Below are 15,742 nucleotides of genomic sequence, written 5' to 3'. Positions count from 1 at the left end.
CCCCGTCTTTTTACAAATTTGTAATATACGACGCAATCACTTCAGAGATAATGCCGCGCTATCTACGAGGCCAATAAATGGACGCTTCATTCTTGTCTGACCGATTGTGTGTGTGAGCGCTGCTGCTGCGACACCCGTGGGTGTTGATTACATTATCAATATACATATGAATATGTCTATATGGGTGCGCTCCCGCTGTTCCAGCACGGCAACTACGGTTCGCTGAAAGCACAATGCCACATTGAGTGTCGCGACGCCGCTGCCGTTCACCGTTAGCTGCTGCACATTTCTTAGATAAGCCCAAACGATTGCCAAAGTTGCGACTAAGGTCCGAGCTTATATTTAGAAGTATACACCTCATATCGATCACAGTTCCCATATAATTGCCATACCAGCTCGAACCGTTTCGCAAGTTGTCAAATATCGCGTACTCGTATCATTAACGTGTAATCGTGTAATACAAATATTTTAGCCTGAGAGGATTTAATATTAATAGACAAGTGATAAGGACTAAAGGACAGCATGAAATTAGAAACGAAAAATGAGCCACCGCAGTATTTAAATGAGCAATTCTTCAAAACCGCCTTGGAGGATGGGCTGCGTGATATGCGTGTCGATATAAAGAAAATCATATTCGCCGAATCGAATGGTGGCGGTGAGAATTATTGCAGTAAAATATATCGTGCCAAAGCTTTGTATCGGAGTAGCAAACGTCAGTTGGATGAAGAATTGGCGTTGATTGTGAAGAGTATTGCTATAACACCGGCCACACAGTTTCTAGAGGAATTAGCGGTATATTTGCGTGAGAAAATTTTCTATTTTGACGTGCTCGGACGATTGGAAGTATTAATTGGCGATGGTGCAAAATTTGGGCCAAGGTGAGTAAGGCGATTTGTTCGGCAGTTGGATATGGTTACTCAAGCAGTAATCTGGAGAAGTTTTCTCAAAAAGATCGTGTCGTTTTTTTTAGAGTCTGAGTGTCACAGGAAATTGTAAAAATTATGAAGTTTTGAAAATAGTGGTTTTTGGATGTAGAGTTATAGAGCTTATTAGCTGAAAATTGTAGGACTCAACAGATTACAAGGATAATCATTCTTTCGAACGCCTCTAAACCTTAATGTGATGTGGAATCAAATCAGAACTTCCTCATATATCATGTTTTTGAGACTAAGGTTGATTTTGTGCTATTGAAATAATAGATTTTTGATGTTATTAGAACATATAGTTTCTTCGTTTGTTTCAGGGAAGCAATTTCAATATTAGTGATTGAGACTGTGTAACTGTGATTTCACAAGAAGGGTTTAGCATGGATAACAAAACCTGATCTCTGGTCATGTTCAGGGGATGACATTTTTGGTGTCTGTATAAAGAAAGTACAAAGTACAATGGGTACTAAAACAAAAAAACAAGAAACAAGTAAGAAAGGGCTAAATACCTTCAGATGTTGGCAAAACTTTGCATAAACAAGTAAGGAAGTGCTAAGCTCCGAAGAGCTAAGTAACCGAAAATTTCATACTACAGGAGCTAAAGAAATTGATGACCTGATTCAACCGATTTTTGAAATACAGGTAAACTCTTATTAGGAAATTGCTTCCTTAAAACGAACGAAGAAACTATATGTCCTCAGGATATCAGATATCTGTTATTTCAATACCAGAAAATCGATAAAAAGCTCGCAATCGGACCTTTGATCCACACATTCGTTACCTGGGGGCTTGCATATTTTCGATACGATTTGAACACTTTCTGGTCATAAAGTTGCCTACTTAAAGCGCACTATTCGGGAAAAATTTCGAAAGTGAAAGAATCAAATGGAATTTAAAATTGGCTTATATGGGGAGTAGACGTGGTTATTGCAGAGTTAAGGTGTCATATAAGTTTTCTTTTAATGCCGTTTTTGGGCGATCCGATTATGGATCTATAAACGCGTCCTCACTTTCTTGCTAAGAAACACGTGTACCAAGTTTCAAAAAGATATCTCAATCCTGGGCAGGGATCATTCGCCTTCTCACTTTAGTTCTCCTCCAAAAAGACGGTCTTTGGCTATCTAGAGGATACTTGAGCTAAGATCGGAATTCGTGAGCTACTTGAGTCATATGTAAAAGAATCGTTTCTGGCCACTCCCAAGTGAATGGCACTCAGTGAACTTTCCTTACATGCGTGAACTTCTACACATGGGTCCATCCTTTTATGTTACCAAAAGATTTTAAATCGAGTAATTATTACCTTACCTTATCTTTAACCCCTTTAAACATTTTCAGATGTTTCTACACCACTCGGGAGCCCATACAAACAATAGTATTCGACGACCTCACGCAGTATGGCTATAAATTGGCTAGTCGCCAAAATGGGCTCGACGAGGAACATTGTGTGGTTATATTGCAAAAATTGGGCAAATTTCATGCGACTTCTATGGTTTTAATGGAGAAGGTTGGTACTTCAAATAATTTGTAAAATGTTGCTATTTATTATTACGTATGTACATACAGACATACTATTGTATTCGATCATGCGCATATATACCTACCCTACTTATCAATAAGATTGTAAATTATGTTTTTCTTCGAACACCGTCTTATCTATTGCACTTGAGGCGTTGTATTATGACTTAAACGGCGCGATAAGCTTGAAAAAGAAAACATTTTGAGTTCATTGTTGACAATAACTGAAAGACTTGAACATATATGTACACATAAATATGCCTGTAAGAAGCGTAAAATTTTAATTGAATTTAAGAAGTGAAAGTGTAATTATTTCATTGCGTTTCCCTAAACATTTTGAGGAGAATTCGAAAGCATTATAAACATAAACAATAGATATTTCTTTGTATTTCTAATAGAAAACATTTTTTAACTATTTTGACCCACCCTAGGACCCCAGCGTACGTGAACATTTCACCACCGGCATGCTGGACGAACACTATATACGGACCAATGAGCGTTTCATCCACTTCATGTCACTGCAATTACGCACGCTCGCCGAAGTTGTATCCAAGTGGTCAGGCTATGAGGCGATAGCTGTGAAATTACATCGTCACTGCGATAATATTAAAGAGAACCTCGTGATAACCGGACAACCGAAACCTGGTGAAATAACTGTGCTAAATCATGGCGATTTGTGGGTGAACAATTTCATGTACAAATATGATGAGAAGGATGCAACTAAGCCCATAGATGCAATCTTCGTGAGTTTCCAACGAGAAGTTTAAAAAAGACCTTTATAAATAATCTAATTTTTGTTTACGTTTGACAGCTCGATTTCCAGAACAGCTTTTTTGGCAGTCCCGGTTGCGACATTAACTTCTTTCTGAACAGCAGCGTTCAGCTGGATGTGTTGGTTAATCGTCGCGACTTCCTCGTACGTACCTACTATGAAGCGTTGCGAAGCTCGCTGGAACACATGCACTACGAACACATACCGACGCTGCACGACATCGAAATGGAGATCCGCGCACGCGAATTGTATGGCTTTTTCTCGTCGTATGCCTTCTTGCCAATGGTGGCGATGCGCAAAGAGGACTCTTACGATAACAGTATTGAGGCTTTGAGTAATCAGGAATTTGCACGCAAAAAAGTACAACAAATGTTCTCCTCAAATCCAAGGACCACAGATACATTACGTTATGCCGTCAAACGTTTCGATGATTTGGGTATATTCGATTGAGGCGGAATTTTAAACATAGGGTTATAAAACGTGAGGGGTTTGGTAAAGCTCTTGGTTTCATTTCATATTCGGGTTGTTTTCATTATTTTACATTAATTATCTGTATTGTTTAGTTGTAGTCTACAATGTAATGCAATATTTAATAGTTTAAAGAGGAAATATATTATACAATAGATATTTGTTACGGATTTTTATTTTCGGTTCGAAAAAAGTTTCTTCCGTTCTGATAGTTTGCTACCTTGTCAAAATATTTGTGAATTCGTGGTAAGATTTCGAAATATTTTTGGAGGGACAGATTGTCAAGTTTAAGTTTGATGGTTGATTGATCGAAAATATCGTCTTTCTCAGCTTTGGAGATAAAAATTCATGCAAGGTATAATGTATATTGGTAGTTTGAAGAATTTTTTTTTTTCCATTCTTAAGACTTGGAGATGGTCATGTACAAATATTTCTATGGGTTATCTAGACCCACTCTGTAGAATGCAATTGAAGATATTGATAAGTTCATATAGTAGATAGGATCTATACTATCGGCTATCTTTTCAGCTTAACATTCTTTTAATAAGTTCTATAGTTTGATTACCATTATTATTCTCTTTAAAGATCTATTGATCTCCTTTCTGAGTAATCTAACATATCTGATCGCGATCTGTACGAGTTTTATATTTTTATATAATAATAAAACTTCTCTCTGCGAGATAATTGTCATAGAAGAATTATGCCCTTCAGTCCAATTCACAATTTTCCACGGTGTAGACTTGAGAATAACAGACTCCGTAATGCTATTATTAATCGCTTATCATCTGTACAGTTTCTATTTTTTTGTAGGTCTACTGCAGATACAGGAAATCTTGCAGTTTTGGAGGCGCTGTATTCAAAACACGAGGTACGGCAAGCCGTTCTACAAAAATACTATCGAAAATTGGCAAGATTACTGTAATCGGCGTATCTCCGCCGATTTTAAATAATAAAATCAAATTTGCCAGTTTTTGAGCCCATCTGATTAACTTACATCTGAACTCTTTAAATCAATTATTACTTTAATATATCGATTTTTAATTTATCGATAAAAATCCTTTGTATGTTTTAGGAAAAAATCGATTTGAAGCACGTTTTTAATTTATCGATTATTAATTTATCGATAATTAATTTATCGATAAAAATTATTGGTAGTTCAGAATTTGGATTTCGGTTTGATGAGCCTTTGTAAGCTTTTGATTAATAATTTACCGTGGTAATTCGATTTAAAACACTTCTTAAATTTATCGATAAAAAAGTTTGCAAGTTTTTGAAGATATAATTCGATTTAAAACACTTTTTAGGTCTATCGATTATTAATTTATTAATGTAAGCTTCTTATGTGCTTCAGGAGTGAGAATTCGATTTAAAGCACTTCTTAAGCGGATTATTAATTTAGTCTATCGATTCTTACAGTAAGGATAAAAAGCTTTTAAGTGATAAGGAAAATATAATTTGATTTGAATCACTATTTTAATCGACCGATTATTAATATACTGATAAAAAGCTTTTGATATTTCAGAGATGGGATTTCGGTTTGAAACACTTTTTTAATCTTTCGATTATTAATTTATCGATAAAAAATTCTTATGTAGTTCGGAAGTTGGACATCGATTTAAAGTACCTTTGTAATCAGTTACTTATTTAATGTATCGATAAAAATCTTTTGTATGTTTTGGAAAAAAGAATTCGATTTAAAGCACTTTTTAAAATATCGATAAAAATTTTGTGGTACTCCAGAAATTGGATTTCGGTTTGAAGAACTTTTTTAAATTTTCGACGTTTAATTTATCGATAAAATTTTCTTTTGTGCTTCAGAAGTGGAAATTCGATTCAAAACACTTTCAAAATCGATTTTTATTTAATCCATCGACTCTTAATGTATCGATAAAAAGCTTAACGTGCTTTAGCAAATAGAAATCGATTTGAAGCACTTTTTAATATATCGATAAAAAGTGTTTGTGTGCTTCAATTCAATTTCGGTTTGCAGTAATTTCTTCCTAATTTCATCATAATTTCCGAATTTTATTAGAAACCTTGGGAAAAAATCATTAAAAATTAATAAAAGAGATTGAACCTCTTTCCATTTTCCTCCCTCTTTTCATATTTTTGGTCATTTTGCTTCGTAAAAACATACTCTAGAGAGTGGTGTGAATTGCCAAAAATAAAAATTCCATCACTCTTCAACTTCGATGACCAAAAGTGATACTCTACTTTTCTATGCCGCACTTCACCGAAATACTGAAAAAGTAATGAAGCAGCTAACATTCTGCAATATTCGAAAATGTAGAATATTCCAATTGCAATTTTACGATCTGCTATTTTTAACTTTATAAGGCATGTTTGCTTATTTATACAAACAGCATATTCCAAATCCCATGTCAGAACTGATCTACGTGGACTATGCTGCAATATTTTTGCACAGTTGGCAAATCCTCAATAATATGCTCTAATCCGTCCATCAATTGTTGTGTGTGTCTAATGCGAAATTGGTTTTCTTTGGCGTTTATAATATACATATATATGTATGTATGTATATACAGATATATTTGGAACTGCATATTTTCAAAAGCAAATTTTTGCCGAACGCAATTCGCGAAATCTTAAGAAATTCGACATCAAACAATGTGTGGTCTTGCATGGGCATTTGGACAAGCGAACGGTATGTCATGCCCAAATTATTTGGCTGTCAAATAGTGTACGGCCAAGCTGTCAATTCGTAAAATGAAATTGAAAAATTGCACACACACACATACAAATGGCTGACATGCGTAAGCGTCGATATTTGTCAAATATTTTGCTATTCCATTTGTAAACATGTCACAGCAGCGTCCACGTTTCCACAACGAAGAGGCGATGCAACGAGAAACGTCGGCTGATGGCTTCTACGACATTTGGCGGGTCGTTGGCAGTGGCACGAACGATTTGTACTGCAACCGTTTTGCGGTAATTCTTTTAAATTATTTTGTATTCATTATTTGCACACGTTTGTTTTTGGTGTGTTGTTGGTTGGGTGTATTTTGCCAATTGGTGGTATTTATTTGCTTGTAATGCAACACTCGGCAGCAAAACAAACAACATTACTACAACAACTAGTTTTGGTCATAGCGGCCACTTTGGCCAATTCACAAATGGTTGGCAGCTAAGTTTTTGTTCAAATTTTTTTATTGTCACCTTTTTGGTAATTGACTTAGCACTTATTCGGCTGTAAGAGATCGTCCGTCCGCCGGCAGATTGCGCACCAGAGACCGAGCGCCAGTTTATGGCCGCTGTCATGTCATGCGCTGAGTGATGCCCGGTTCATAGCTGGTTCTTTTAACATTTTCACGCCTTTTTAACGATTCAAAAGGGTGGGCAGGGGGTTGTGGTAAAACTCAAAGTAAGATTTATTGGTACATAAATCATGAGCCACTTAGAAGCTCAAAGTGCGCAAAAAAATTTACGAAATGCGATTGCTATGTAGCGATAAAATTACAAAAGCAAATTTGACAAATTAGCAAAAGAGTTACAAGCGAAAAGCGTGAAAAAATTTGTCAAAATATTTATGAAGTAGCCGTTGGTGGTGACCACCTTTTTGGTCAGATAAGTTCGTAGTGGCATGTTGATATTTATATAGCAGAATTAAAGTATTTTGAAATTTAACTGGTGAACTGGTGAAAAGTTCGTAGGTTGATACATAAACTTATGATTTTTAGTTAGTCCCTACCTTTAATAGATAGGTGTACAAATTTGGCAGCATGGTTCCATCCATCGTTAGTCCGCCGAGTGGACTGCACATTATGGAAAGAAACAAAAGTCGGCGGGTAAGTGATGAACTATTAAAAGTCTTAATTATATTGTGTTACTGGAGTATTAAAACGACCCAATTTGAAGAAGAAGAAAATGCTGTTTCATCAAGACAACGTACCATGTCATAAATCAATGAATACAATATCAAAATTTCATGAATTGGGTTTCGAATTGATTCTGCATTCACCATATTCGCCAGATCTGACTTCCAGTGGCTATTTCCTGTTCTCAGACATCAAGAAAAAGCTCGCTGGAAAGAAATTTAGTAACAATGAAGAAGTAATGGCAGCAACTGAGGCTTATTTTGAGGTTAAAAATGTGACGGAAGTCGTTCACCTGAACTCTAGCGGTTGCTTCTCCACCCATACACCGGCGAGGGAGTTGTGGGTGGGAAGAAGTCGTTGGAGGAGAGTGGCAGAGAGCTTCTTCACCGATGGGTTAAAGCTTGGGAGAATGTTGGTGGAAGGGTTTACTGTCAGGAGTTGATAGAGAGTCAGACTTTCTAACTGTTGCAGACTAGAACCGCTGTCGGTAGAATGGGAACGGGTCGGTGCTCCCGTATCCTCTTGTGTTCTACTAGGAAATAGCCGAGCCATCATCGGTACATGCGTTTGGTCCAAGATCGATCGCAAGAGAACTAGTGATCTTTTTGTGCTCTGTAAGGCTAGCCTTTCCCTAGTCTTAAGCACTAGACTTAAGTACTTGGAAGCGAACCTTCAGACAACACACAGAGCTGGCGGGAATGGAAATTAAACGTCTGTGCAAATTTCTATTGGCTAATTTATACTATAACAAAGGAAAGTTGTTGTAACTGCGCTCACAGCAACAATACCACACTTTGGATTGTGTTATTTAGATACCAGATCGAATATCGCTTCAAGCATTATTTGTTGTGATATTTTCAGAAAATTGGTCTTCTATTACTTAAAAAAATCGTAAAAAATATCAAAAAGTCATGTTCTACGCAATAAGGATAATTAAACGGAGCTTTGGAATATTTAGTGCGCTGAATTTTTCTTTAACCATCATTGTGCCCCCGAAAGCACTTAACACCTCTCAATGTGCCTAATAAACGTACTTATCTGAGAAATCTTTCCTATAGCTTTTTTGATATTTTAGTGCGCTGAATTTTTCTTTAACCATAGTTGTTCGCTCAAAGACACTAAAATACCTCTCAACAGATCTTTTCTATAGCTTCTTGGACGATTATTTAGATGAAATTAATAATAAGCACTGAAGTGTCTACGTTACCGAAGTTATATATACATAATATAGTATATAATAGCAATGAAATCGGTATATGATAATTCCTAACGCCTTTTTGACTAGTAGGGTTATTGTGAAATTTGATGATGTCGACCTTTAATCTAACACAAAATTTTCTTTATGAAGTCGATTGTTTCATTCGAACATATTTCATGCACCCTGTATGTAACGGATGAACCGTTCACAGCACATTTCTTGTATCAAAAAGAAGTTAAACTCTTTCCCTTCATTTTATTTTAATCACTCAGATTTTATGGCAACTATTGTTGCGATTTTTTAGACAATATACCTTGAAGATTATTTGTAAAATAAAATTAAAAAAAACACAATTTTCCATACAAGAACATAATTTTTGTGAGTCAGTTTGTAAGACTGCGGTAGTCTAATATCGACGGTTCCGATAAATGAGCAGCTCTTTAGGGAGAAAAGGACATGTGCACAATTTCTGATGGATATTCCAAAAATTGAGATCTGTTTCGCGATTCGATATGGCTAAATCGGCTCAGCTCATAACGCCCTTATTTTATATAAGTATATATGCATACTTTAAAGGATCTCCAACGTTTTCTTCTGATATAACTTTAGGGGTTATATGGGTTTACGGGTTTTAAAAATCGATTTACAACTCCTCTAGAATAATGCTCTACTTGATAATGATCCGAGTAACAGTTTTGGAGATACAGCTTTGATAGCTTGTGCGCTCGAGCCTAGCTAGGATAAGTGCGCCGTCTTTAAGAGCATTTTTCTCAAAACTGTGTTTTTGGTGCTGATTGGCAAGATTTCTCGAGAACTACTCAATCGATCTTCATGAAATGTCTTTTAGATACAATTCTTGAAAACTTGAGCGAATATTTTTTTCTATTACAACTATCTGAAAAGAAAAATGTTTAGAAAAAATGTTTTCTCTGGAATTGTAATTTTTTTTGTAAAAATGTAAACTCCAACTTATAGTTCTTTTCCTTTGTCCAAGTTCTAAGTTAAAGTATGTTTTTACTTTATATGATCCTATAAAGAAGTTATTCAGCCAACGCGGGCGCATCTATTTTCCGAGGGGTCACCGGAAATGGCGATTTAAAATATTTTTTTCCAAAAATTTCAGATTTTCTTTGTTAAGGGGGTATTCTGCTCTAGGATTTTGAAAAATCGACTTTTTTTTGCATATTTTGAAAGTTTAGATTTTCAAACATATTACCTTGGAAGAATTTTTCAAAATTCGACTCATTTTCGGAGATACAGCCGATTTTGTGACTTGGCGTCCGCATTCACTAGAATTGTCTCCTAAACTTTAAGCGCGTTTTTCTCGAAACTACTTTTTTTGAAGTGGTGGACATGATATTTTAAGTTTTACTGAACCGACTCCTTTGAAATTTGGTATACACTATATATTTTCTTTATACAATGCTCTATCGTATCTGCCTTGGACTTCCAACAATTTTGATTTGAAGTATTTTTAAAAAATTTGAAAAGGTCGAAAAAATCGGGTAAAAAAAATCATTTTTTTCAAGTCGATGCCATTTTGTAATTTTTTTGAAAATGGTCAACCCGATAACGACATCCTTACTAATGGAGAATCTTCTTGTTTTTTTGTGTGTTTAGATCTCTACAAGGGTTGAAATCACGTCAACCAGCACGCACCGTTTTCTTGAAGCCCCCACTCCACCGGCCCGTATCTCGACGAACTTTGGTTTTTTTCTTGCAATTTTTTTTTTATATTATTAAAATGTCAATAAAAAACATATAAAAAAAATGGATAGTAAAAATGTTTTTCATTTTTTTTATGCGTAAAATTCATGCGTCTAGACCTGAATACCCCCTTAATAGTGTATGTTTGTCCCAATAAAAAGAGCTAAAAAATATTTAATTTTTTATATGAGAAAAAATTTTGTTTTTACCCGAAAAACCCCATGTAACCCCTTAATGGCTCTTAGTAATGCTAGATGGAGATTCCGTTTAGTATTCGCGAACTTTAATATAAATTTGATATTAAAGTTTGTTCCCTTGAACTCCGAAGCTTCTAGATACTTAAGACGAGTTTTACAAATCTGTGTTCATGTTTTATTACAACAAAATAATTCGTCCTTCAGAATGTAACTAATTAATCTACCTCTTCTACCTGCATTGTTATCCTCCGCTATTCTAATCTTCGTTTCTTTGTATGTATTGTTCAAGGGATTATTTAGCGATACGGTTTCGCTAAACTTGTTTTCTTGAAAAACTTAATTTATTTTGAATTATTTTGTAATTATTGCAAATAAATAATAATAATTATGGGAAGGCCAAGGTTATGTCTTTCAGGTTTGGGTATTTTCCATGCGTAAAATCCCTTACTTAAGTCTGAGAAAAAAAGAAAAAATGGGGATTTCAAGCCCGTAATTTTTAATAGACAAAAGAATGACGACTATGAAAAAATATCTCAATTTCTCGTCAACATAGATTCAAGATTTAGTAAACATAAATATTTGGACAAGAAAGTAAAATATAAACAGCTTTGTCTTTCTTTATCCCTTTTTCAAGGTAACTAAGCACTTTCCGTCTCAATAAACAGGTTAATTAACTTTAAGAGCGACGAAGAGCGCATATCATATACATATATATCACATGAACGGTAATTGCAATCCTGCAAAAATGCGACTCTGAAGGTGAAATTATAGTAGAAAATTCCGTATATAAGCCAGAATTTTCTAGGATATATTTAGAAACGATTTCGAAGTGATCGTAGGTAAAACGGCTTTTCTTTCGTAGTCTTGAATCTTTGGACAGTGAACAACTAAACAACAAAACAACAAAACAACTAAAAATGGATTATTTTAATCAAGCAGAACAAATTCTATATGCAATTCAGCAAATTTATGCTCAACAAATAATTGGTAAGTATAAACTATGAATATATGTATATTTATATTTGTAACACTTTTTGAATAACTGAAAAACGGTTCTAGATTAAATTTGAGACAGAATTATACGTTGTGAAATTTTTCAAATTCTTGAAATATAATATGCTTTTTGGAGTTCCATCTTAAATATTTGATTAAGGTTTGCACTACAAATAACGACAATAACTTCGAAACATATGGTTCATAACCAAGCTAAAAATTCTTAAATAAAGCCATAATAGTAAGAAAAGAGGTGTGTGACTTCGATATTTTTATTTTATCTCAGAACAGAACCTACATTTATGCTTATAATTACTACTACTGTTATACAACTCTTATATACCGTTACATTTAAGTTCTCACTAATAATAAAAGTATACCTGAATTATTCTTGCAGACGACTTCATTATACCCCAACAAACTCAGCAATACAGTGGAACACAGCTCGAAAGGTTTCATCAAAATACTAATCGAAACTACTACAACCATAATGGAAATGTACCACAAATATATGGGCAACAACAACAGCAACCCACTCTGGCAAGATATAACCGTCGGATGCCACAACAGTTGCCACACATGGTGCTGAAACAAAGAAAAGTGCAACACATAATTGCGCACCATCAATTGGAAAGGACTAAAGACAAAAGACACGAGAAAAAACCACAAAGACAACCGAATAAAATACACAATGCGAATAAACCTCAAGTGGTTCGAAAAACCACTAAACTTGCTGCTCCAAGCCCACAAGTAGTCGCTTCACCGCTGGGCGAACACCATTGGCTCAAAATTTCACAGTCGGAGTTATTGGCGAAATTACGACAATATGTGATCGCACCGAATCTGTTGCCCAACTATGGCTATCCCACTGAAAGCACAGTGCATAACGGTAAAGTTGTAATTTTCAAGCAGTTAGCACCCGCTTTCAATGCTAGCACCAATGACATCGACGACAATGTGAACCTAGCTGAGTTAGAGCGACAACTCGTGCCGAATAAGGATGCAGTAACTAAGCAATGCGTACGTTGTGAACGTCCCTTTCAAGTCACAAGCGCTGGCGTATATTTGATGCGAGAGAGATGTACCTTTCATTGGGGTAAACTGTACAAAGTAAATACCCGCCATAACAAATACGATAAACAATACACTTGTTGTGGTGGCTCCAGCGAGTCAGTGGGCTGTACGTCTAATCCGTTGCACGTATGGACCGGCGTTGTGCCCGGCATTAATGGACCATATGGCGATTTTGTGCACACACGCCAACTTACCGACGAGCCCAAGGTGTACGCACTGGACTGTGAAATGTCCTTTGTTGGACATGGACTGGCTTTGACGAAGATCACTGTGATCGGGTTTGATGGGCAATTAGTCTATCAGCACTTTGTGCGCCCCATTGGTGCAATTGTCGACTACAATACGCGTTTCTCTGGCATAACCAAAAGTGACATATCCAAATCGAATAAGCGAGTTAAGACACTTGCCGAGGTGCAGCGTGATTTGCTTCAGATAATTGACGCCAACTCAATACTTATAGGACACGGTTTGGAAAATGACATGAGGGTCCTCCAAATCGTCCACAAGACAGTTGTCGACACTTCAATAGTATTTGAACATACCAACGGTTTTCCTTATCGGCACTCGTTAAAGCATCTGACCAAAACGTATTTGAAACGTAACATTCAATTAGATGGCCAGAGTCACGATAGTTTAGAGGATGCACGGGCGTGTTTGGAGCTGATGCTGTGGAAGGTGGCCACTGACAAACAGTAGAACTAACTAAAGGATTTCGGTTGTAAATACTAGGAACATGACACGTTTGTTTGGGGCTCCCTTATAGCAACGCTGTGGTGGCGTGTCACTCCACATGCCAAAGATGTCGCGGAGTTTTGCCCTCCGTACTTCTCAAATATCACTCCACCACAGTCCAAGCAAAATTACGAAAGCTTCGTTTCATGTCTGTATTGGGTTAGGATTCTTTTAAAGTGTTTGGGTTCACTCGAGAAATTGTTTTGTATGTATGAGTAAACGAGAGAGATGGTTGATTTAGTGCACAATAGGCTTAACGCTGGTCTAAGCTGGTTCGGCGCCTATGTGTCTCCCTTCTCAACAAATTGAGAGATGTGTATTGTGATCAGAGTTTGTATGAGATGAGAGTGTATGAGTACATGAGTTTTGTTGCTTATGAGTTGTGTATCCCGAGCCTGAGGTTGTTTTTCCTTAATAATTTATAAGTTAAGTTTAAGAATGTATTTGGAGATTAAAATATTCTCAAGTGAGAACTGTACTACTTCGATTATTTAAAATATATACATACATACGTGTGTGTTCTTGTGAAAATTGCAAAAATTAAAATAATAAAAATACAAATTTAATAAATTAATTTGAACAAAGTTTAGATTTTAAACAATTTGAAGCTACTTTAGGAAACTTCATTTCAGTTATTTTAGGAGAAGTTGGAACTGAAAAGAAAACAAGTTGAAGTGTTTTAAGTCTTTGTAATCCCTAAGGACAGGAAACTTGATTCTGGATTGCCCAGCAATTTCCAGGAGCAGGCAAAAGGCTCTAGGTGCCATCTATGTGGACAGGGAACACATCACCTTAGTCGCGCCCAACTGGCACCTGGAATTAATTACTAATAGGGTATATTCATTTCGACTTGACTAAATTTGTCATGAAGTATTTTACAAAGTAACTCCACAATATCCAAATTGTTGAGATCTGACAAAAATCACCTTTTTTCAGACGGTGATATTAGATGTGCCCCTTAATCCTCCTGAAAAACACTTTTCCTGAAAATCTGCAAAGAAAGCTTCTGGGGCCATGAGAACATAATGAGGCTGATCATTGGTGCAAGAGCGTTTTTATCTTCACCTAATGGAACCATTTTAGTGACGAATCTTCATAGTACAATTCTTTGACCATTTGCCCTCCTCCAGGACGATATAGACCACACCTTTTAAACTTCAAAAAGTGGTGGTCATCACCTCTTCGATACATGTCTTCATTGGTGGAGGTTCGTCGGGTGAATTCCACTATTACGACTTAGTTTCTGGTTGGTGTGATGGTCGGATCCATGTTTCGTAGAACTAGACAGCATCAAACTCTGCTGAAAATGGTCTCACGATTTTGGTAGTTGTAGGAAATTAGGAAGCGCTATTTGCAAGACACGAGGTATGACAATTAAGTAATGAGATTGATTCCATAAAAACCGTATATTTGAAAATTATTCTACAACTCTGCCATCCCCTTGAAAGTAGTCCCCTTGGGACAGCGATTCCAGCGCGTTTTCCATGCTTCGTAACATTTCTGGAACGCTTCGACTGGGATGTCCGCGAGTACCCTCGTCACGGCCGCCTGGATGTCCTTAATCGACTCAAAATGGGTTCCTTTGACCACCGATTTTGTTTTAGGAAACAAAAAAGTCACAGGGTGACATGTCGGGCGAATAAGGCGGCTGTTGCAACACGGCGATCCCTTTAGAGGCCAAATACTGGCACACGCTGAGGGCGGTGTGGCACGGCGCGTTGATGAAGGATCCAGTTACGAGCGATGTCTGGGCGCACCCTGTTGACTCGTTTTCGCAATCTTTCGAGTACTTGGCAATAGTAGACTTGATTCGCAGTTTTCCCCGGTGGAACGAATTCGTTGTGGACGATTCCACGGCTATCAAAAAAGGCAATAATCAAATGAAACCAAAGAGAAAGGGAATATAAAGGTCACAGGTTTACCGCAAGCGCGGCAATAAAATCAGTCTCATTCCTTTATTGTCAAACCTCGTACACGCAGTCTTTTAAAATATCTATTGTATCAAACCTCAAAAAATGAGCCAATAAAAGACCATCACTGTCGACCATCTGAGACATAGCCGGGCCCAGATTTGAAAAAGATAATCTTCAAAAAATTAATGCCAAGGAATGTTCTTTCGAATGATAATAAACATTTCCCATTTAAATTTAAAGTTTCTGTGATTGTTCTTTAAAAAAGTAGGAAACCTCGAAATGGATCACTCTATATTATCAAATAGTCAAATATTAATATACATTTAGTAACAAAAACTAAGTTTTTCCTAAAGTATAAAATATAATGTCAATAAATTGATGAATCTGGTGTGGAATCATAAATCCTCCCGGGGC

At 36.3% G+C, this 15,742-nt stretch overlaps 2 protein-coding genes across 2 annotated transcripts; both read left to right on the top strand.

Moving 5' to 3' along the window:
* Positions 1-373: 373 nt before the first annotated feature.
* LOC105229720 (uncharacterized) lies at positions 374-3,840 on the top strand. Its single transcript, XM_011210150.4, has 4 exons — positions 374-878; positions 2,262-2,430; positions 2,873-3,184; positions 3,253-3,840. Exons 1-4 carry the CDS (start codon positions 523-525, stop codon positions 3,661-3,663), a joined length of 1,248 nt encoding a protein of 415 aa, XP_011208452.2. The 5' UTR covers positions 374-522; the 3' UTR covers positions 3,664-3,840.
* A 7,595-nt stretch (positions 3,841-11,435) lies between these two features.
* Positions 11,436-13,985, top strand: LOC105233039 (putative exonuclease GOR). The gene is made up of 2 exons (XM_011214983.3): positions 11,436-11,603; positions 12,007-13,985. Exons 1-2 carry the CDS (start codon positions 11,534-11,536, stop codon positions 13,377-13,379), a joined length of 1,443 nt encoding a protein of 480 aa, XP_011213285.3. The 5' UTR covers positions 11,436-11,533; the 3' UTR covers positions 13,380-13,985.
* Positions 13,986-15,742: the final 1,757 nt, after the last annotated feature.

This window comes from Bactrocera dorsalis, chromosome 4 (genome assembly GCF_023373825.1).
Source record: "Bactrocera dorsalis isolate Fly_Bdor chromosome 4, ASM2337382v1, whole genome shotgun sequence".
Lineage (NCBI taxonomy): Eukaryota > Metazoa > Arthropoda > Insecta > Diptera > Tephritidae > Bactrocera > Bactrocera dorsalis.
Note: the sequence above shows the minus strand (reverse complement) of the source record. Positions and strands in the feature narration are given on the sequence as shown.